At 51.7% G+C, this 22,094-nt stretch overlaps 1 protein-coding gene across 1 annotated transcript in view; it reads right to left on the bottom strand.

Annotated features, from left to right (window-relative positions):
• Tbc1d22b (TBC1 domain family member 22B) overlaps window positions 1-22,094 on the bottom strand; it is a 56,740-nt gene that overhangs the window by 6,974 nt on the left and 27,672 nt on the right. The window contains exons 8-12 of the mRNA XM_075979744.1: window positions 19,798-19,912; window positions 7,385-7,491; window positions 6,587-6,662; window positions 4,095-4,222; window positions 3,804-3,899 (exon numbers count right to left, since the gene is read on the bottom strand). Coding sequence (XP_075835859.1) covers window positions 3,804-3,899; window positions 4,095-4,222; window positions 6,587-6,662; window positions 7,385-7,491; window positions 19,798-19,912 — 522 coding nt within the window. The remainder of the gene's footprint in view (window positions 1-3,803; window positions 3,900-4,094; window positions 4,223-6,586; window positions 6,663-7,384; window positions 7,492-19,797; window positions 19,913-22,094) is intronic.

The following is a 22,094-nucleotide window of genomic DNA, read 5'->3' as shown; positions in this document are numbered from 1 at the left end:
CACCCACACGGCAGCTCACAATTGTCTGTAACTCCAAGATCTAACACCCTCACACAGACATACATGTAGGCAGAACACCAATGCACATAAAACAAAAATAATTTTTTAAAAGGTGGCAAAACTATCTGATTAAGTAAAATATCATGTATAGAATCACTGCACTGCAGTAGAAAATCTAGAAAAAAAAAAAGAATCACTGCACTGGGGGCTGGAGAGATGGCTCAGAAGTTAAGAGCATTGCCTACTTTTCACAGGAAGACCCTCTTGTAGTGATATTTCATTTGTATTTTAATAAATAAAGCTTGCGCCAGGTGATGGTGGCACACGCCTTTAATCCCAACACTCGGGAGGCAGGGGCAGGCGGATCTCTGCGAGTTCGAGGCCAGCCTGGTCTACAGAGCTAGTTCCAGGACAGGCTCCAAAGCCACAGAGAAACCCTGTCTCGAAAAACCAAAAATAAATAAATAAATAAATAAATAAATAAATAAATAAATAAATAAATAAAATAAATAAAGCTTGCCTGAAGATCAAACAGCCCCACAGGTCAGCCTTACAGAACAGGCAGTGGTGACACACACCTTTAATCCCAGTAGCCACACTAGTTTGCCATAGAAACCGGGCGGTGCACGCCTTTAATCTCAGTGGTGCACACCTTTAATCCCAGCCCTAGAGAAGAATATAAAAAGGGAGGAGACAGCTCACAGTCTCAGTCTCATTTTGAGATTCCTGGATCTCAGGATCCCAGGATCGACATTTCAGACTACGGTAGAGGTTAAGAGCCAGTGGCTGGCTGTCTTGCTTTTCTGAACTTCAGGCCAAACCCCAGTTTCTGTCTCTAGGTTTTTATTAGTCGTGTTACACCCTCCTTTCCCAGGGTTCCCTCCACCCTTCTTCTGGGCAGGATTCAAAGTAGCACTACACTTGGCCAGTGGTCCACGACTGTACCCTTGAGTCAAGGATGGATTTATTTACCTGCATTCTGTGGCTCAGGCCTAGTACATCCCACTGCCTTCCACTGTTTCGCTTAGGAATTCTGACTGGCCTAAGCCTGATAGTGCATCCCTGCAGCTCCAGCATTCTGGGAGCCTGGGGTGAAGTAGGGTGGGAGGAGAAGTTCAGGGCCATCCTTGGTTACATAGTCAGTTTGAGGTCAACCTGGGCTATACAAAACCCTATCTGAAAATGAGTAAATAAAACAAAGCCTCAATTCTCTCCTAGAAGAGGTCCTCTGTAGGGTGGGCATCTCCAAAGCTCGTGCACAGACAGAACGAGAAGCTCCCTGAGACTGACAGCAGCCCCATGACTCCCGGTTGATTCTTTAATGTGCATTTAAAGGGGCTCTGGTCCCTAGGCCTTGGCCTCTTGCTCAGTGTTTTCCATATGAGCACTAAGCATCTAAGGCCAGAGAGCACCTGCCTTGACCCATCCTCAAGTGACAAGATGGTTTCTTGGATCACAGAGCGAGCAGCCTCTGCCTGGTTTTGGGTGAGTTTCTTGTTCTGTCTAGGAGAGCTGTCTGCCAGCATGCCCATAGTCTGGCACGGCTCACACATTGCTGGATTTCTGATTTTTAGAGATGTTTCCCTCCTGCCCCAGTAGCTTACACATATCTGGCTGTGCTAAGGTGTGGTCGCACCACCCACAGGAGATGGTGACAGTGCCGACAGAGGCCAATCAATTTCCCAGGGCAGAGAACTCAGGGTTTCCGCTCAGGGTTTGAATCAACTACCTCTGAGAAGGCTTCCCCAGGGTCTCACATCCACAACCTGCCTTGGTGGTATATTCAGCTAAAGGGTCGGGAACAGAAACCAGAGGCTGCAGGGGGAATCCCTTGGCTCTCCCAGCACGGGTTGCTATTGCAGATGTAGGCAGCCTTAGCTCAGAAGAGCTGAAAATCCACCTTGACACTATGGACTTGGTGCCTAGTAGTGGGGCCTGACTCTCTGATGGGGTGGGACCAAAGTAACCCCCACCCCCATCTACCCCCAATCCCACATCCAAGAGTGAATGGGGCAGCTCAGGGCGGGATACACAGAGCCAGACTTTAGGACTGAGGCTGTGGATGTGGGATGAGGGAAGGGGGAAGGGGTGTTAGATAAACCCCAAGGTCTCCCAGAATCCAGCCCCTAGGATAGCGCATTTGCTAGTGAGTGGAGCCAGAGTTTAATTCCAGCATTGCAATAAACAATTTGTTTTTAACAAGCAGCTTTGTCCTGCTCCTGCATGGCCCACGACATGAGAGTGACCTCCTTTTCTCCTCCTCCCACACCCCTTACCCCTCTCACTCTCAGAGTCCTCCCTTGGACTGCGTTCCCTGCCGGACACAGAGCCTCCCCTAGGACTATGGTGTCTGCTGATGTCTGCACGGCTGGTTGGAGCTGTACTGACTGCTCCTCTATTTGGCAAACACCTGGCATAGTTCAGTCTGGGCCAAGTTCAGGATCTGGTGCGGCCTCTCCCCCAAGAGTCAGTCCCCTTTGCTTATATATGCTTCTAGGACCTGCACAGGCACCCAGAGGCCTTTCCAGGCCTCCTCCTGCCAGCCCAGACACCCCGAGCTAGGGCTCCCTACCTGCTATTATGACAATTAGGACATCTTAACTGCTGAGTCATCTCTCCAGGCCCCTAAACCAAAGGTTTCTAAACTCATGCATCCAGTCTGCCCCGTTTCTTAGACACTGGGACACTAACACTGACTTGCCTAGTCATCTCCACCTGTGTGTCTAAAGTTCTTTCTTTCTCTCCTTTTGCAGCAGGGCCTCCCATAGCCCAGGCTGACCTCAAACTTGCTATGAAGCCAGAGATATACTTGAAGCCTGCTACTTCCCTGAATGCTGGGATTACACCGTGGAGCACCACACCCAGCCTGAGACTTCACATTCAACACTCTCAGCACCAAAGCCCTGCTTTCCCTACATATCCGCCCCACTACACTCAGGAATCATTCTAGTGCATCTGTCTCAGTCAATCCAGATCCAGACAAAAGAAGCCGGCTCTACTTACAGAAGACCCCAAACATGGCCACTTCCACCTCCACTATCACTACCCACGACCAGTGCCCCTTGAGGAATTACAGCAGTGTCCAGGGTGGCTACCGTGGCCACACTCCCCACATCTGGTAGCCACCCAGAAACCGGGGCAGTCTCTAAGCTCACGCCCACTCCTATGACCCCTCTTCCCTCCAGGAGCGCCAGGGCGCCCTTCCTGATGGCTCAGACATGACCTCACCCACTTTTCACTGGCCACCTGCTTTAGGCCTCACTTCATGGTCCCTTAAATAGCCAGGCACGCAGCTGGCCTAAAGCCTCTACAGGGCCATTTCCTCCACCCTAGTGGCCATATGGCTCGCTCCCTTATCCTCCTCAAGTCTTTGCTAAAAGATTCCGTTCTTGGTGAGCTTACCCTGACTACTGCAGCCTCCCCTTCCCTGCCCCTGAGGGTCCCTGCTGCACCACGCGGGACCCAGAAGCAATGCTTACTATGGCCCAGCATCTCTAAGCCTCCTGCCTCACATCTGCTGCCTGTCTTCCCTCAGCACGTGTGCTCTGAGAATAGCTGCTTCACTTCCCAGGATGCCCTGGGTCTCAGGAGTGACTCTTAGAGCATGGACTCTTGTTCATGGCTGCATGAGAATCTCTCAGGCCTGGACAGCTACTCTGCAGCCTTCTGGGGACAAGAAACCTCCTCACTGGGAAGACCTCTGGCCCCACTGGAGGGCAGCCTCCCGAGTCCCCTGCCATCCCACTCCCAGACATGCATCCACAGCATCCATCCCTTCTGTCCTCACTCTCCTGGCCACGCACCTGAAAGTCTTCCTCGTCCAAAATCTCCTTCCTCCACTTGATCAAGAAGGCGGCGCACACATAGAGATGGAAGTGCGAGAACCCTTCTGGCTCAGACTGCAGAAGAAAAGAAGAGTCAGGCAGGGCTCCAAGCCCAGCAGGAGGCCACTGTGGGCCTCGCACTTCTGAGACATCTGGAAAGTGGAAAACCCGTGCCAGTGCCCGTTATGTGACAGAGCTGAAGATATTTCTGAAGACAGCGGCGGACAGAGTTGAAATGGACAGCCGGGAGAGCACGGGCTCCCTCCATACCTGGTACGTGTCCCACAGGCGGATGGTGCAGCGGAGAGGCAGCTCCCGCATCAGCAGGTTGTTCATCCACCGGAAGGCAAACTGCAGGTACTCCACCTCGTACCGCCTGAAGTGACTGTGTACCTGCTCTGAAAGGGACAGCAGTCAAGGGCCACCAGCAGGCCTCAGGGCCAGGTGCAGGTTCTGTTTCTTACCAGCCCCACCTCCTGCAGGCTGCCCTTCGGTCCCACCCTCTCAGTGTAGCTCACGGCTCACATCAGCACACAGCACCACCCCACTAGGCTATTCCCACGTGCCCTCTGCCTTCCTGGGGCTGTTCTGGCCACGAAACAAGGGACAGGAGGTAAATTCGGCGGCTGGGCCTAATAGAAAGGAACCCTGGAAGCCATCTTGGCCATTTCCCTTCAGCGTCCCCGACAGATGGCCAGCAAAGGTGAAGACTCACCAGAAGATTGGTTTTTTGAGGCAGGGTTTCTCTGTGTAGCCCTGGCTGTCCTGGAACTCACTCTGTAGACCAGGCTGGCCTCAAACTCACAGAGATCCTCCTGCCTTTGCCTCTGAGTGCATGGTGTATGCCACCATGCCTGGTTTTCTTTTTTTTTGGGGGGGGTGGTGGTGGTGGTGGTGGATTCTTCTGCATAGTTAGTAGAAACCAGCTGCCATCTGTCACTTAGCCCCTGCCCTTGGGCCTGTGTAGTACCCTGAGCAAATTAAACAAGCCACGTGTCTGCACATGGGTGTGTAAATGTAGGCGTCTGTGTCTGCACGTGGGTGTGTACAAAGGTAGGCGTGTGTCTGCACGTGGGCGTGTGCAAACGTAGGCGTATGTGTCTGCACATGGGTGTGCGCAAACGTAGGCGTATGTGTCTGCACATCGGTGTGTGCACATGAGTGCGGTCTGAGACATCAGATTCCCTGAGTCACAGAGAGTTTTGAGCCGTGTCCTGTGGGTGCTCAGAACTGAACCGGGTCCTCCGGAACAGCAACAACTGCTTGTAACCAATGAGCCGCCTCTCCGGCCCCCTTGAAGGATGGCTTTAAATCATTGTCTTCTCATTCATAAAATGGGATAATGTGGGGCCAGCAAGATGACTCCATGAGCAAAGGCATCCAGGACGTGAGGGGTGTGCTGTTGCTGCAGTCTTAGTTTTTATAGTGAAAAAGTACATAAGACAAAGATGTGGTGCACATTTATTTGGTTATGTGTGTGTGTGTATGTAGTTGGTTATGTGTGTATGTGTGTATGCACGCTTAGTTATGTGTATGTGGTTGTGTGTGTGTGGTTACGTGTATGAGATTGTTATGTGTGGTTAGTGTGTGTGTGTGTGTGTGTGTGTGTGTGTGTGGCCGGTTGGTATGTGTGTGGTTGGTGTGTGTGTGTGTGTGTGGTCTTGTGGGGTCAGAGGACAACTTAAGTTAGTCAGTTCTCTCCTACCGTGAGTATCAACTTGGCAGAAAGTTTAACCCAAAGAACCAGCTCTCTGGCCCAGTGTACACATTTTTAAGACTCCACTGTTTTTAAAGCCCCATGCCTTTATTTACTCGGGCCAGAAAAAAACAAAGAGATACAAGCAGCAGAAAGCGCTGACTCTGCCCTCCAGAATCCAACTGATGACTAATCCAGGAAGCCATAGAGCGCCCCAGAAGTTAGGACAGCAGGTGCCTCATACAATGCTCAGGGAAGTGATGGCCTGACCATGGAGGCTAGCAGCAGGGGCAGAGCAGTGAGACTCAAAGGAAAAAACATTCCGGCCACCACAGAACACAACTGTGAGAGACGTGGAGGTGAGCACTAAGACCGTAGGCCACGGGAAGATGGAGGGTGTTAGTCAGATTTGGAGAGCCTGTATCAAGCCTAGGATGCTGTTATGTCACCACTGACAGACAAGGTCAGCGCAAAGCCTGGATGCTAACGGCAATGGGAAGCCACTGGTGGTCCCAAACAGAAGAAGGGCACAGCCAGAACACTGCTCTAGAAAAACTAGTCCCAGGCTGGAGAGGTGGCCCAGCAGCTAAGAGCACTGGCTGCTCTTCCAGAGGACCCAGGTTCAGTTCCCAGCACCCACATGGCAGCTCACACTTGTCTGTGACTCCAGTTCCAGGGGATCTGACACCCTCACACAGACATACATGCAGGCAAAGCATCAATGCACATCAAATAAAAATAAATAAAACATTTTAAAAAGAAAACCAGACCCATGACAAGTAAAGAATGTAAGTCCTTCCAGGAGGAAGGTGTAGAGGAAAGGGCCCAGACCGGGGTTGTAGAGAGGGAAGGGGAGAGGGGGCGACTAGGACAGCGCTGTGGGAGAACTGAGAACCTGGTGACAGAAATGAGATGGGAAGACCTTGGGACAACAGCAGAGCTCACAGTCCTCCTGCAGAGCCCAGACAGGGCTGCAGAGGCAAGGTCACTGCAAGGACAAGCTGGGAAGGGAGCCGGGGAAGACCACATTGGCTACTGCTAGAGAAGTCTTGTTCTCTCAGCCTACCATCGATCCGGCTGACGAGCTCTTCCAGGGCCTTGACCTTCTTCTGGATCCCTGGCTGTGCAAAGGTGTAGTTATCCTGCAAAGGACACAGAGCCTGGGTGAGCAGAGTCCAAAGCAGCTGCCTACCACACAAGAGCTTGTGCAGACACAGGCCAGGTACTATCATCTCAGGTACCGTCCCTCCTCTCGTTTTTTGAGATCGGGTCTCACTGAGACTGGAGTTCACAGAGTGCGGTGAGCACCTCCCCAGTGCTAGGGATCAGGCCCAGGTTTACTTTATTAACTGAGTCTTCTCCCCAGTCCCTGAGGCACATTTAAAAGTAGACCAGGGGCTAGAGAGATGGCTCAGTGGTCAAGAGTGCATACTGTCTTCCAGAGGACCCACTGTGGTTCCCAGCATCACATGCAGTGGCTCCTGAAACTCCAGATGCAGCAATCCGACACGTCTGGCTCCCACTAGCACCTGCACCCATGCGCACATACCCATATAGACGCACGATTAAAAATAGAGGAAACAAAGCTCAGCAGTGCTACAGCTAGTGACAGCGTTTTCATAAAACTGTAGCACGTGGTGAAAGGCTGCTGGAGCCCTGCCCTGTGCTGGGCATAGTGAGAGCAAGGGCTAGGGCTAGGGTAACATGGTGCTCTCCTCAGACTCTGGGGGACACTAGACCAGTGTCTAGTGAAACTAATAGAAGAGGCAGAGAAGCACTGGCAGGGGCGGCCCTGCGGGACACAGAAGGGCTTATAAGGAAGTAAAAGACCTAAGGGAGCCCTGGACCAGCCGGGGCGGCTCACCTGGATCCCATCCAGCAGCTTGCTCATGCACCAAAAGCTGTCGGCTTCGATGCTTCGCAGCATGTCCTGAGACAAGTTGGTCACATCAAAGTTCTCCACATCCTCTTCTGTAAAACAAAAGGTGAAGAAAATCCAGAGCCTTATCTGAAAATGGAGAGAGAAAGTCGACTGTGGTCCATGGTGCATCTTGTAGTTCCCAGGGCTCTCACTGTACCACTGATGGCCATTTCTCACTCCAGCCCAGCATGCCTTGCTCTTCCTTGGCGTTTATCGTAAGAAAATGACCACTCAGGACTTTTGCTCAATGAGCTATCCCCAGCTCAACCCAAGGAACTCTGACTGCAGACGTTCAGTGAGCTGTCCGTCATACTCAGAGGACAACTGGGTCAGAGCCCCCATTCAACAGGGATGGACTCCCTTAACGCTGGCATTAGACTTGGTGTGGGTGGAAGCCTCTAGGATTTAATTCCATCATGCTGGTATTTCTCACTGATATAGGACACATACACACACAAGTTTTGTAGACAAACACCATTGAGAAACTCTGTATTTCTATACCATCATCTTGTAGATAAACACCATTGAGAAACACTGTATTTCTATACCATCATCTTGTAGACAAACACCATTGAGAAACACTGTATTTCTATACCATCATCTTGTAGACAAACACCATTGAGAAACACTGTATTTCTATACCATCATCTTGTAGACAAACACCATTGAGAAACACTGTATTTCTATACTATCATCTTGTAGACTCAGCCAAACTGTACATATAGCCATGCATGTGCAGGGACCTGCAGAGGCCAGACGATGGTGTCAGATCCCTGGCTGGAGTTCCAGGCAGGGCAGTTGTGGGCACTGAAACTGAACTCGGGTCCTCTAAAGAGCAGGGAGCTGTTTTAACACCGCATTCTCTCCAGCCCAAATGCCTACTAACTTCTCATGAAAATTCCAGCTAGTAGCAGGGATAAGGGGCAGGGTGTGGGACAGCTAGCTCACTGCACTTCCTCTGCCTACAGGAAGGATGGCTGAGCAGAGGGAGGAGTGTGCGCTCTGGAGGGCTTCATTCAGCATAAACAATCTGTTCAGAAGGATCATTAACCGTCCACTTGAGGAAACTCCACACATAATTGGAGCTCAACAGGAAAGCTCGCCAGCCTCGCTGCCCCAGGTGGGGACTGTGTCTGTGGTTGTCATGGAGTGTATGGCAGCCGGGACCGACTGCAGGGAGTGAGTTTAAGGGTGTTTTATGGCCATTTTAAGAGGCAATGCATCCAAAATGGGAAAACCAAAAAGCTCTTTATGAAAACAAAATTGGCCTCTCTGGGCTTGCCGAGAACACAGCTATTGATCAGCTGGTAAAATGCACTGGAGCCGCAGCTCCTCAGGCTGACTCTGCTCAGAACTCTTGGCCCCACAGCAGTCAGTGGCACACAAGCCTCACAAACAGTCTGGAAGCCCCGAGCAGAACTGCCTAGCTCTCCTCAAGCTGGTGGCTCACTGCTCCAGGCACTTCCAGGAGCCCTGGCAGGTCCTGGAGCAATCCCAGCCTCCACCATCAGGAAGGACTCAGACACTCAAAGCCATCAACTGCAGAGGCCTCACTGGTTCCCAGTTCATTCGTGTTCTCTCTCTCTCTCTCTCTCTCTCTCTCTCTCTCTCTCTCTCTCCCTCCCTTCCTCCCTTAGAACCCCTTGCATAAACTGAGCATGGCGGCACACATAGCACACACAGCACGTGGGAGGCAGATGAAGGAGGATCTCTGTGAGTTTGAGGCTAGCCTGGTTTACAGAGTGAGTTCCAGGACAGCCAGGGCTACATAGTGAGACCCTGCTCTAAAAAACTAAAAGTCCTTTGCATAGTACTTTTTCCTCACAGGAGTCCACTGGGGCTGGGGAGACAGCACAGGGTAAAGCACCTGCCGTGCAAGCGTGAGGGCCTGAGTGTGGAGCCCAGCACTGTCTAAGACTGTCAACAGTGAAAGCTCTCGACAGTGAGCACCCTCGACAGTGAGCACCCTCGACAGTGAGCACCCTCGACAGTGAGCGTCCTCGACAGTGAGCACCCTCGACAGTGAGCACCCTCGACAGTGAGCACCCTCGACAGTGAGCACCCTCGACAGTGAGCACCCTCGACAGTGAGCGTCCTCGACAGTGAGCACCCTCGACAGTGAGCACCCTCGACAGTGAGCGTCCTCGACAGTGAGCACCCTCGACAGTGAGCGTCCTCGACAGTGAGCACCCTCGACAGTGAGCACCCTCGACAGTGAGCACCCTCGACAGTGAGCACCCTCAATAGTGAGCACCCTCGACAGTGAGCACCCTCGACAGTGAGCACCCTCGACAGTGAGCGTCCTCGACAGTGAGCACCCTCGACAGTGAGCGTCCTCGACAGTGAGCACCCTCGACAGTGAGCACCCTCGACAGTGAGCGTCCTCGACAGTGAGCACCCTCGACAGTGAGCGTCCTCGACAGTGAGCACCCTCGACAGTGAGTGTCCTCGACAGTGAGCACCCTCGACAGTGAGCACCCTCGACAGTGAGCACCCTCGACAGTGAGCATCCTCGACAGTGAGCGTCCTCGACAGTGAGCACCCTCGACAGTGAGCACCCTCGACAGTGAGCACCCTCGACAGTGAGCACCCTCGACAGTGAGCACCCTCGACAGTGAGCACCCTCGACAGTGAGCACCCTCGACAGTGAGCACCCTCGACAGTGAGCGTCCTCGACAGTGAGCACCCTCGACAGTGAGCGCCCTCGACAGTGAGTGTCCTCGACAGTGAGCACCCTCGACAGTGAGCACCCTCGACAGTGAGCACCCTCGACAGTGAGCACCCTCGACAGTGAGCACCCTCGACAGTGAGCATCCTCGACAGTGAGCGTCCTCGACAGTGAGCACCCTCGACAGTGAGCACCCTCGACAGTGAGCACCCTCGACAGTGAGCACCCTCGACAGTGAGCACCCTCGACAGTGAGCACCCTCGACAGTGAGCGTCCTCGACAGTGAGCGTCCTCGACAGTGAGCACCCTCGACAGTGAGCACCCTCGACAGTGAGCGTCCTCGACAGTGAGCACCCTCGACAGTGAGCACCCTCGACAGTGAGCACCCTCGACAGTGAGCATCCTCGACAGTGAGCACCCTCGACAGTGAGCGTCCTCGACAGTGAGCACCCTCGACAGTGAGCGTCCTCGACAGTGAGCACCCTCGACAGTGAGCACCCTCGACAGTGAGCACCCTCGACAGTGAGCGTCCTCGACAGTGAGCACCCTCGACAGTGAGCGTCCTCGACAGTGAGCGTCCTCGACAGTGAGCGTCCTCGACAGTGAGTGTCCTCAACAGTGACCATCCTCTACAGTGAGCACCCTCAACAGTGAGCACCCTCGACAGTGAGTGTCCTCGACAGTGAGCGTCCTCAACAGTGACCATCCTCAACTTGAGCATCCTCGACAGTGAGCATCCTCAACAGTGAGCGTCCTCGACAGTGAACATCCTCGACAGTGAGCATCTATAATCTCAGTACAGGCAAGTGGAAATGGGGATTTCTGAAGCTCACAGCCAGTCAGCCTAGTTGAACTGATGAACTTTGGGTCTGGTGAGAGACTCTGTCTCAAAAACAAAGCACTCCAACCCCTAAAAACCCAGAATCAATTGCAGTCAATCATTGCCAACCTTTGGCCTCTGTACATATGTGAGCCCACACCCACACCTATACACACTCACTCCTACAGATACTATACACAAACCAAGAAAAAGTAAATGACCATATAGTTAGAAGAATAAGAAAGCACAGTTTTGTTTTGAGAGGGAGTCTCACTATGTCCCCCAGGTTGGCCTCGACCTCCTAAAGTCAAGTAATCCTCCAGCATCAACCCTCCGAGTAATCAAGAACTTTCCTGTATATAACTTCAGGAGGTTGGAGGGTCACGTGAACACTGCTGGTGCCAGGACTTGATGACAGCAGACAAGACCCTGAGAACACAATCCTCCAGATGGAACAGAGAAGGTGGAGGAAGCCAGAGCCTGCGAGGATACAGGCTCTCTCAGAGGCATGTGGAGGAAAGCCAGCCTCGGGCTCTCCTGGAGAAGAGACCCACAGGGAGGTGGTTCTGCTCCACAAGGCCCACATCTCTGCTTGTCATAGAAACATGTCATTTTGGAGGTACAGAGAAGCTGCTGGCCACAGAGGCACCATCACACAGGGCCTGCCAATCAGAGCATTGACGCTTAGCTCAGAATGACACATAAGGTCTGGCTACAGTGTGGGATAGCTGAGGCAGACGTGAGCTCGCGAGGTGGCTCAGTGGTTAAGAGCACCTGTAGATCTTACAGAGTTTGGTTCCTGACACCCACATGGAATGGCTCACAACTACCTGCAATCCCAGCTTCAGGGAAGCCAAAGCCATTATTCTCTGGCCTCCACGGGCACACATACACACAAATAAAAAACAATACTGTGGTACCAAGGGATACACTCACCCCCTCAGGGACAGGAAACCCAGCAGTGGACTCCTCAGGGAGCACTCACCCCCTCAGGACAGGAAACCCAGCAGTGGAGTCTCCAGGGAGCACTCACCCCTTCCCACAGGAAACCCAGCAGTGGAGTCTCCAGGGAGCACTCACCCCTTCCCACAGGAAACCCAGCAGTGGAGTCTCCAGGGAGCACTCACCCCCTCAGGACAGGAAACCCAGCAGTGGAGTCTCCAGGGAGCACTCACCCCCTCCCACAGGAAATCCAGCAGTGGAGTCTCCAGGGAGCACTCACCCCCTCAGGACAGGAAATCCAGCAGTGGAGTCTCCAGGGAGCACTTACATACAGGGATACCACTTGGCTCAGCACTCCAGCTATCTTTACATGGCTGCCACTGGGAGGACTTCACACACTCCCTGCCTGCCTCTCATACCAGAAGCTGCTTCTTCCAGGGAGCAGCTTAAAAAAAGAGCCGAGGTCCCAAGCGGGACTCATATCCAGAGAGTTCGTGTCAGTTCCACTCCTCATGCCGCAGACTACCGGAATCAGAGCTCTTCACTGTGTAATTTGCAACGGACAGGGAACCCAGGTGTTAGCAGTCAGTGTGGAAAAAGGCAGAGGTCCTGGGGATCTCTGTCTTGTTTCAACAAAATCTGGACAAAACAGACCTAGAAATTCCTCTTTATTGGCTTCCAACTGCCTCATTGTCTCTCCAGCCACAACCTCCCAGAGTCATCAGAATTACTCCACGGCAGTGGAAGCTGCCCAAGCCACAGTGAACCACCTGGCCCACCTGCACCTACAGGTACGCCTACAGGTACACCTACAGGTACACCTACAGGGACGCCTACAGGTACGCCTACAGGAACACCTACAGGAACACCTACAGGGACACCTACAGGGACGCCTACAGGTACGCCTACAGGAATACCTACAGGTACACCTACAGGGACGCCTACAGGGACACCTACAGGTACGCCTACAGGAACACCTACAGGGACACCTACAGGTACACCTACAGGTATGCCTACAGGTACGCCTACAGGGACGCCTACAGGGATGCCTACAGGGACACCTACAGGTACGCCTACAGGAACACCTACAGGGACGCCTACAGGGACGCTTACAGGGATGCCTACAGGGACACCTACAGGTACGCCTACAGGAACACCTACAGGGACGCCTACAGGGACGCCTACAGGGATGCCTACAGGGACACCTACAGGTACGCCTACAGGAACACCTACAGGGACGCCTACAGGGACGCCTACAGGGACACCTACAGGGACGCCTACAGGAACACCTACAGGGACGCCTACAGGTACGCCTACAGGAATACCTACAGGGACACCTACAGGTACGCCTACAGGAACACCTACAGGGACGCCTACAGGGATGCCTACAGGGATGCCTACAGGTACGCCTACAGGGACGCCTACAGGGACGCCTACAGGGACGCCTACAGGGACGCCTACAGGGACACCTACAGGGACACCTACAGGTACGCCTACAGGAACACCTACAGGAACACCTACAGGGACGCCTACAGGTACGCCTACAGGAATACCTACAGGGACACCTACAGGCACGCCTACAGGGACACCTACAGGGATACCTACAGGTACACCTACAGGGACGCCTACAGGGACACCTACAGGTACGCCTACAGGAACACCTACAGGGACACCTACAGGTACACCTACAGGTATGCCTACAGGAATACCTACAGGGACACCTACAGGCACGCCTACAGGGACACCTACAGGGATACCTACAGGTACACCTACAGGTACGCCTACAGGGATGCCTACAGGGATGCCTACAGGGACACCTACAGGTACGCCTACAGGAACACCTACAGGGACGCCTACAGGGACGCCTACAGGGACGCCTACAGGGACGCCTACAGGGACACCTACAGGGACGCCTACAGGAACACCTACAGGGACGCCTACAGGGACGCCTACAGGGATGCCTACAGGTACGCCTACAGGAACACCTACAGGGACGCCTACAGGGACACCTACAGGTACGCCTACAGGAACACCTATAGGTACACCTACACCTCTCTCTCTCTCTCTGGGCTACTGTTTTGAAGGGGATGATGTGGCTCCTGAGTGGCTACTTCTCCCGAAAAATGGTCAAGAAGCCAGAGGGCATTTTGTCACCACAAAACAGTTAAGATGACATGTCACAAAATCTAGCAGTCCCTTCCTGCCTTTTTCAGTTCAGCATCTGTTCTCCCAACCATAATAAAAAAATAAACATGTATTTTTTTCCTTCACTCTAGGATACTGGTTCTCAACCTTCCTAGTGCTGTTACCCTTTAACACAGTTTCTCATGTTGTGGTGACCCCCCCCCCCACCATACAATTATTTTGTTGCTACGGCATAATTTTGCTGCTGTTACAAACTGTAAACATGATGGGAGACAGAGGCTTATCAAAGGGGTTACAACCCACAGGCTGAGAGCCGCTGCTCCGGGACAATTTTATTAGCATTTAAGAGAAAAGCAAGAGGGGCAAGATGCAAATTCTAGCAGCTTCCAGGAGAAAGGAGATGGAGAAGGGGGGAGAGAGCCACTCTGTCAGCAATGGAGCCTGAAAAGCAGTCACGGCAAAGGAAAGGGGCCTCAGAGAGAGACTGAAGAAGTCCACCCACCAGCTGAGATGCTGGGAGGGAGGTCTTTCTGAAGGTATAATGTCCACACAGCAAGCTTCACCAACCACACAGATGCACAGTTCTATTCTGGTATTTCCCTACAACTGTGGTTAACAATAGCAAAATGAGGGGATGGGGGTCCACGACGTAAGAGTTTCCTCCTCAGCCACCCCCTGGTGGACCCCACGAAAATGCCCTGGGTCCTGACCTCCAGTGCTGCAGACTGAGATTGTTCACTCTGGGGCTCCAGATAACTGTAACCACACAACCACGCCTTCCCAGCTGCATGCACCAGGGCATGCTCCTTCCGCGGTGGAGCTCCACCCACAGTAAGAACAGCTATGGACGGCTGGTGCTGTCATTCCCAGTTTCTCCAGTCTGTGAATGTTCTTGTTCTGTCTTGTCGGACTTACAGTTTCCATTCTCTTTGAGCAAATGTCTAAGAGTGGAAGGCAGGATGCTTTGTTTGCTTAGGGTCCACATCCCAGCTCCTACGAGTCCACCTCCATGATATGGGAGACCGCCCTGACACTCACGGGGTACAGCCCACAAGTGTGATATGGCCCCCAGTGGCCACGTCTGACACAATCCCACACCTTTGGCGCATTCTGTGCCTAAACCATGGGATATGGGTCTCGGTCTATGTATGTGTGAAGCCACAACGAAGGCATGAGAGGAGGGGAGATCTTCAGAGTCTCTGGCCTCCAAGCATGAGAAGGGAGAGGGAAATGGTGGCATATGAAGTGCTACTGGAGAAAATAGTTCAGCTATGGGGTACTACTAAGTTCCAGGAGGGCATGATGGGACAGTAAGCCTTGGGGTCTTAGGGAGGATGACTCTCAGGAAACAGTCACTCAGGGGATAAGGAGGTAAAGGAATGATAAGGCTTCAGGTTTAAAATGTTGATTCTAGAAGCCTTGCCACCAAGCCTGAAGATCTGAATTTGATCTTGGAATTCACATGGTGCAGCTAACTGACTCCTTCAAGATGTCCTGTACCAATACACATACACCCCATATAGACACACACCATATACACACCACACACCTTAAATCCCAGCACTCAGGAGGCAGAGGCAGACAGATCTTTGTGAGTTTGAGGCCAGCCTGGTCTACACAATGAGTTCCAGGATGGCCAGAGTTAAAGTTTCTGTCTCAAGGAAAAAAAAATTAAAAATGCTGAGCTGAGGGAAGGAGGCAGAGAGCAGCACTCACAGAGCCCACGTCAAGCGGGAGAAGCTTGATTTTCAAGCTGGAAAGGGTCTCAGGACGGGAACCGCATGGCCAAGCCCCTGTGAGTGGCTGGAATGGAAGCCGGGAGCAGATACAGTGAGCTGAGAAGCCAGCTCTGCCAGTGCCTCACTCCAGGCCTATGGAAGTCAGGGCACAGCAGGGGAGAGTGAAGTTCAAGAAGCAGTTAAGGGGCTGCAGATGGGGCTCAGGGGCAGACTGTCTGCTTAGCGTGTACACCGCCCTAGACGCATCAGAGCTGTCTGGACACGCCAAAGTGACAAAAGTGGGTTCTGAACTAGTCTTAGCACTTCTGACTTCAATGACAGGCATTGTTGCCAACTCAGTTACAACACGGCCAGGTTAAGGAAGGGGGCACTCAGTCTGAGGAGTCTAAGGAGGATGATTGACAACTGCCTGCAGGAAACTATTCCCTCTTTTCCACCAAGCAAAAGGAACTTGGGGACTGTAAACTCAGAATAGACTTTCCAGGATTATTACTGGGTGTGTCCATAAAACTGGGTTCAGACAGGAGACGTAGCTTAAGAACCACACACAGTTACAGGATGGCATTAAACAGAAACAGTGTGCAGGGCTGAGCTCTCCTCACAGCACGGGAATCAGAGCTTGGATCCCCAAAAGCCATGGAGCTGGCTGGGGGCAGCAGTTCACCTGTGGACAGAGAATCCCGGAGCAAGCTGCCTAGGGAGACCAGCCATATCAGTGAGCTCTGGGTCTGATGTACAAACTGCCTTTTGGGTACGGAGGAAGAGTGACCAAGGTGCTCCTCAATACCAACTTCAGGTCTCTGTATGTAAGTACATGTGCACACACAAGTACACTCACTTGCACATACACATGCTCACACACACGTACCCAGACATACAAACATGGATAAACGCACGCATGCACACACGAAAATGGAAGAGAAAAAAAGACCCATGCCCTTCTACCCTTCTTCCTCCATGCTGGCTGGAATGTAGATGTAATGACACACATATGTACTCTGGATATTGAGTGAGAAGCTACACGCTGAGGATAAGACAAGAGAGATGGGTGTGGGACCTTTGTGCCCCAGACTACTTACCTGTGAGAGACAGGCTCTGCTGTCTTACTTAAAGCACTGTCGCACGGAACAAGTTAATCCTGATCCTCTCTGGCATACGCAGGGAGAGATGGTCCCACGGGAATGGGCATGAGTCAGAGGTCTGGGAGGGACTTCCCTCCGGGAGTTGTAGTACTATCTGATCATGCTTCTAAGCAATCTCCAAAGGAATTCCAGCTGGCTTGCTTCACACGGAGAAAGAGAATGAAGCAACTTGACCACTGATTATTTTGCTGGAAAGAAAAGGCTTCTTATGGTAGGCCATGGTGGGCTGGCAAGATGGCTCAGTGGGTAAGAGTTCTTGCTGCTGGGCATGACAATTGAGTTCGGTCCCCAGAACCCATACGGTATAAAGGGAGAACCAACTCCCATAAGCTGTCCTCTGACCTCTACACACCGTGGCATGCACACAGAGACACACAAAACAAATGATTCAATTTTTTAAGAATAATAAATTGGATGTGTCCCAAACCTGCTCTTCCATATGACATCCTTATCACTTGCACACGCCCACACGCCCTTTTCTACACACCTGCACACGGGAGCTGATGCTCACTTCCTCAGCTCAGAGCTGGACTGACAGGATGTGCAGGACACCACAGTCGCGGGGAACCCCTCCAGGACTGTACGCTGGGCCTGGCACAGCTGGCTTCTGCGGTAAAGACACTTCTGGGGCCAAGCTAGCTGTGGACAATCTCTCCACCAACTCCAGATGGATCCAGTACTAGGTTTGCTGCTTTCAACTCTTGTGAACAATGACAGAGCACAAAGCAAGCTAGGGCGCTAACTGCTAATTTATAAAAGCCAGAGAGGGCCAGTAAGATGGCTCAGTAGGTAAAAGTGACGGCCACCAAGCCTGATGATACAAGTTCAAGGTACCACTAGAGTCCTATGATCCCCACAGGTGGCAAATGCATACACACACACACACACACACACACACACACACACGCACACAAACTAAAGATTGCTTTTAAAAGGAGTAGAGAAAGATAAAGAAAAGGCATGTAGTTTATATATAACGTTGAAACAATCTGCCATTTAGCTGGAGTAATTTTAAATCCTAATTCCTGACATACAGGAGAACAAAGTATTAAGAGAGAGAGACAGAGAGAGAGACAGAGGGAGAGAGAGACAGAGAGAGAGAGACAGAGAAAGTCTTTGTGTTTGGTTTTCAGCACCCACATGGTGGCTTACAACATCTATAACTCCAGTTCTAGGAGAGCCAACACCCTTCTGGGCTACACAGGCTACATGTTGCACTGATACACATGCAGACAAGGCAAACACTTAGATACATGAAGTAATAAAAGTATTTTCTTTTTATAAAGAGAGGCATACACTGGGTAGAGAGCTGGCTCCGTGGCTAAGAGCACTTCCTGCTCTTGCAGAGGGCCAGGGTACAATTCTCAACACCCACACTAGGCAGCTGTCAAGCCCCTGTAACTCCAGTGCTAAGGGATCTGCTGCCCTCTTCTGGCCATTGAGAACACCTACACTCACATGGTAAACAGACAAGCAGCCCGTGCACATATACAATAGTCAATTTTAAATGTTTTTTTTTTTGTTTGTTTGTTTTTCGAGGCAGGGTTTCTCTGCGACTTTGGAGCCTGTCCTGGAACTAGCTCTGTAGACCAGGCTGGTCTCGAACTCACAGAGATCCGCCTGCCTCTGCCTCCCGAGTGCTGGGATTAAAGGCGTGCGCCACCACCGCCCGGCAATTTTAAATGTTTTAAAGAATCATCAAGGACCACGGAACTATGCTCCCTATTCTGACATGGGGGCTGTGCAGGTGGCACCATTAGATCCCAAGGATAAGGCTCTAAGGTCAGCTGTGATCATGTCATGAGAAGAACAAAGGCACTAAAGTCAGAGAATCTGCCTTAGAGCTTGTAAAACTCATTAAGTCGCTCAGGCTTTGAAATAGGTTGAGACGTCTGCCTTACAGAGCTGCTGGGCCAATGTGATAAGCACGACATGGCACTGTGCAATGGTAAAGAGCTTTAATTCGGGAGTGGTGCGTTCCGGGTTCCTCCCAGTGTTCTTTTCTGTCAGTTAGGACTCTTGCTTGTTTCTTCACTTGATCTTTAAGACAGGATTTCACTGTGCAGTCCAGGCTACAACTTGGAATGCCCGGCCTTATAATGAGGTTATAACTGTGCCACCTGATTGCTCCTTCACACATTTCGATTCCAACAGCCTTTCTCTGTTCCCTTGACAAAGAGAACAGCACTGGGCACCCATGGGTTTTCTTGAAATCCCTAAGCACAGAAACTGAGGAAACCCAAGGGAAAACCAAACTCTTTGGCTCCTTTAAGAGTCTGCTTGAGCTGGGCGATTGTGGCGCACACCTTTAATCCCAGCACTCGGGAGGCAGAGGCAGGCCAGCCTGGTCTACAAAAGCAATCTCCAGGACAGGCTCCAAAGCTTCAGACAAACCTTGTCTCGAAAAACCAAGAGTCTGCTTGAGGACTGGAGGAAGAGGCTGTGGCTGTGGATAAGCCTCAGCATGGTTAGGACAGAAGAGTAGGGGGACAGCAGGGTCCCAGGGCACCTTCTGGCCAACCCCGCCCTCCAGCATCCTCTGCATGCCCACAACCTACTCCCGAGATCCAGCATGGATGCTGGTACTTAACCTCAAATGTCCACATGGGCACTGGGTCTGAGACACATCTGGAGAACCCTAAAAATAACCTGATTAAGCCATCAAGCTCTTTTCCTGAGAAGAGAAGGGTGCCTGCTTGACTGCCGCCCTGGGGATACCAGTCTTTGTAAGTGAGATGGGTGATCGTCTCACGAGATAAGCTCCAGGCTGCCTCTGCTGCCCAGACGCTCTGCCTGCCTCGTGCTCAGCAAGACGCTGCTCCAGCAGCACACTCGGGAAGACAAACAAGCAGATGGCAGATACAGTGACAGCACATTCAGCATGGTGTAGTGCTGCTTACCCACATACTCCGAGAGGAAGACCACAAAGAACGGAGTGACCAGGTCATTGATCCCCTGGACATAGCCACTGGCGGGGTGTCGGATGGCCCAGATAAAGAGAATTCTTTCAAAGATCTAGGAAGACAAGAAGGAAAGGGGACGTGTTAATCTTTGGACATACTTCTCCCTCCACTTACCACATCACCATCTATTTTGGGATCAGTGAAAGGAAGGGAAACGCAGAGAGCTGGAACATGTGCGCTGCTCTGCTCCAAACTCCTCGCCCTCTGTCTTTTCAGTGCCTGGGAACCACAACGTAAAAACTGGAAACAGCGGTGCTAGAGATTACAAACTCAGCACTTCTCTACTTCTGGGAGCAAGGTATCGCACAGGCCAGCTCTGGTGTCTTTCTGAATCTTCCCTGTCACTAAGGAATTAGAGGGAGCAGCACTCTCCACCACTCTCTCTCTCTCAGTGGGGGGAAAGAGGTCAAGACTCAGTTCTGTATGAGGCCCTGGGTTTGATCCCCAGTGTCACAAAAATCAAACAACTGTCTCCATGGCAACCCTTTCCAAAGGACTTATAAAGGCACCCGTCACTCCAAAGTCTCAGCCTCGGTGATGATGGGGGAGAGTCTTCTGTTTTTTTTTTGTTGTTGTTTGTTTGTTTTTTTGGTTTTTCGAGACAGAGTTTCTCTGTGGTTTTGGAGCCTGTCCTGGAACTAGCTCTTGTAGACCAGGCTGGTCTCGAACTCACAGAGATCCGCCTGCCTCTGCCTCCCAAGTGCTAGGATTAAAGGCGTGCGCCACCACCGCCAGGCGAGTCTTCTGTTTTGTGTTAATTTCATTGGTTAAATAAAGAGACTGCCTCAGCCCTTTAATAGGACAGAAAATTAGGTAGGTGGAGTAAACAGAACAGAATGCTGGGAGAAAGAAGCTGAGTCAGGGAGTTGCCATGATTCTCCCACTCCAGACAGACGCAGGTTAAGATCTTTCCTGGTAAGCCAGCTCATGGGCTACAGAGATTATTAGAAATGGGTTAGATCAATATGTAAGAGCTAGCCAATAAGAGGCTGGAACTAGTGGGCCATGCAGTGTTTAAAAGAATACAGTTTCGGGCTGGAGAGATGGCTCAGTGGTTAAGAGCACTGTCTGCTCTTCCAGAGGTCCTGAGTTCAATTCCCAGCAACCACATGGTGATTCACAACCATCTGTAATGAGATCTGGTGCCCTCTTCTGGTGTGTGGGCATACATGGAGGCAGAATGTTGTATACATAATAAATAAATAAATCTTTAAAAAAAAAAAAAGAATACAGTTTCCGTGTAATTATTTTGGGTGTAAAGCTAGCCGAGTGGCGGGACGCAGCCCGCCGCCGCTCCTCCTACAACACGGTGACTGGCTTTTACAGGGCCAACTATACAAAGCTGGCAGAGCCTCTTCAGGAGAATGAGTGATGGAGACGCACACACATGATACTCAGAAGGTGCAGACAGATGCAAATGAAGACAGGAAGCCCGGCTGCATGGGGGAAACACAGGCTCTGCACTGTTAGGAGGGTCTGCAGTTACTGCTCCTCAGGGAGAAGAAGATGAACCTGAAGGGTTTCCCACACCTCTCCCCCACTACTGGGGCAAGTCAGACTCTCTACACATGATGCTCAAGCAGCTTTCAGCACTGTGGCTGGGGTTAGTGCTCTGCCTCTGTTTGCTAACAATGACCACACCCTCCCTGTACACAAGGGTGGCGCGAGCAAAACTGAAGAGAATAAAGCATGACTTCCACCTTGGCATCCAAGCTCCACTAGTGGGGACACCCGTTAAGCCACTGCCCACATCTCTAAAACGAGAGCTGGCATGCTGGGGTGAGGCAAAAATCTCAACATCGCAAGGTGGAAGGAGGAGAAAGCAGGGCAGAGCCTCAGAAACTGAAGGGAGGAAAGAAATGCATTTCAACTTCCTTTGTGCTGAAAGTTACGACAGATCCCGGCAGGAGAAGTATCTATACTTAAATGGACCCATGAACATTATCCAAAGCTACAGATTATCCTTCCCATCCTCCCTCTCTATTGTGAAGAGAACGCAAAGCTCCCTTCAAAAGCCCCGACACTCCATGTCCTGACTGCAGGAGAACCGCAGAGGCAGCCGCTGACCTCATGAGGTGATCATCCCGGCTGGAGACAAGTTAAAGGGCCCACTGGACCCTTCCATGTGCTCCATTACCTTGAGGTCTTAAACATCACTACCAGTGCCGCTTCTGGATTTAATTCCAAAGGAATTAAATATTAAATTGAAACATATTTGCATACCCATGCTCAAT

Source organism: Microtus pennsylvanicus, chromosome 7 (genome assembly GCF_037038515.1).
Source record: "Microtus pennsylvanicus isolate mMicPen1 chromosome 7, mMicPen1.hap1, whole genome shotgun sequence".
Lineage (NCBI taxonomy): Eukaryota > Metazoa > Chordata > Mammalia > Rodentia > Cricetidae > Microtus > Microtus pennsylvanicus.
Note: the sequence above shows the minus strand (reverse complement) of the source record. Positions and strands in the feature narration are given on the sequence as shown.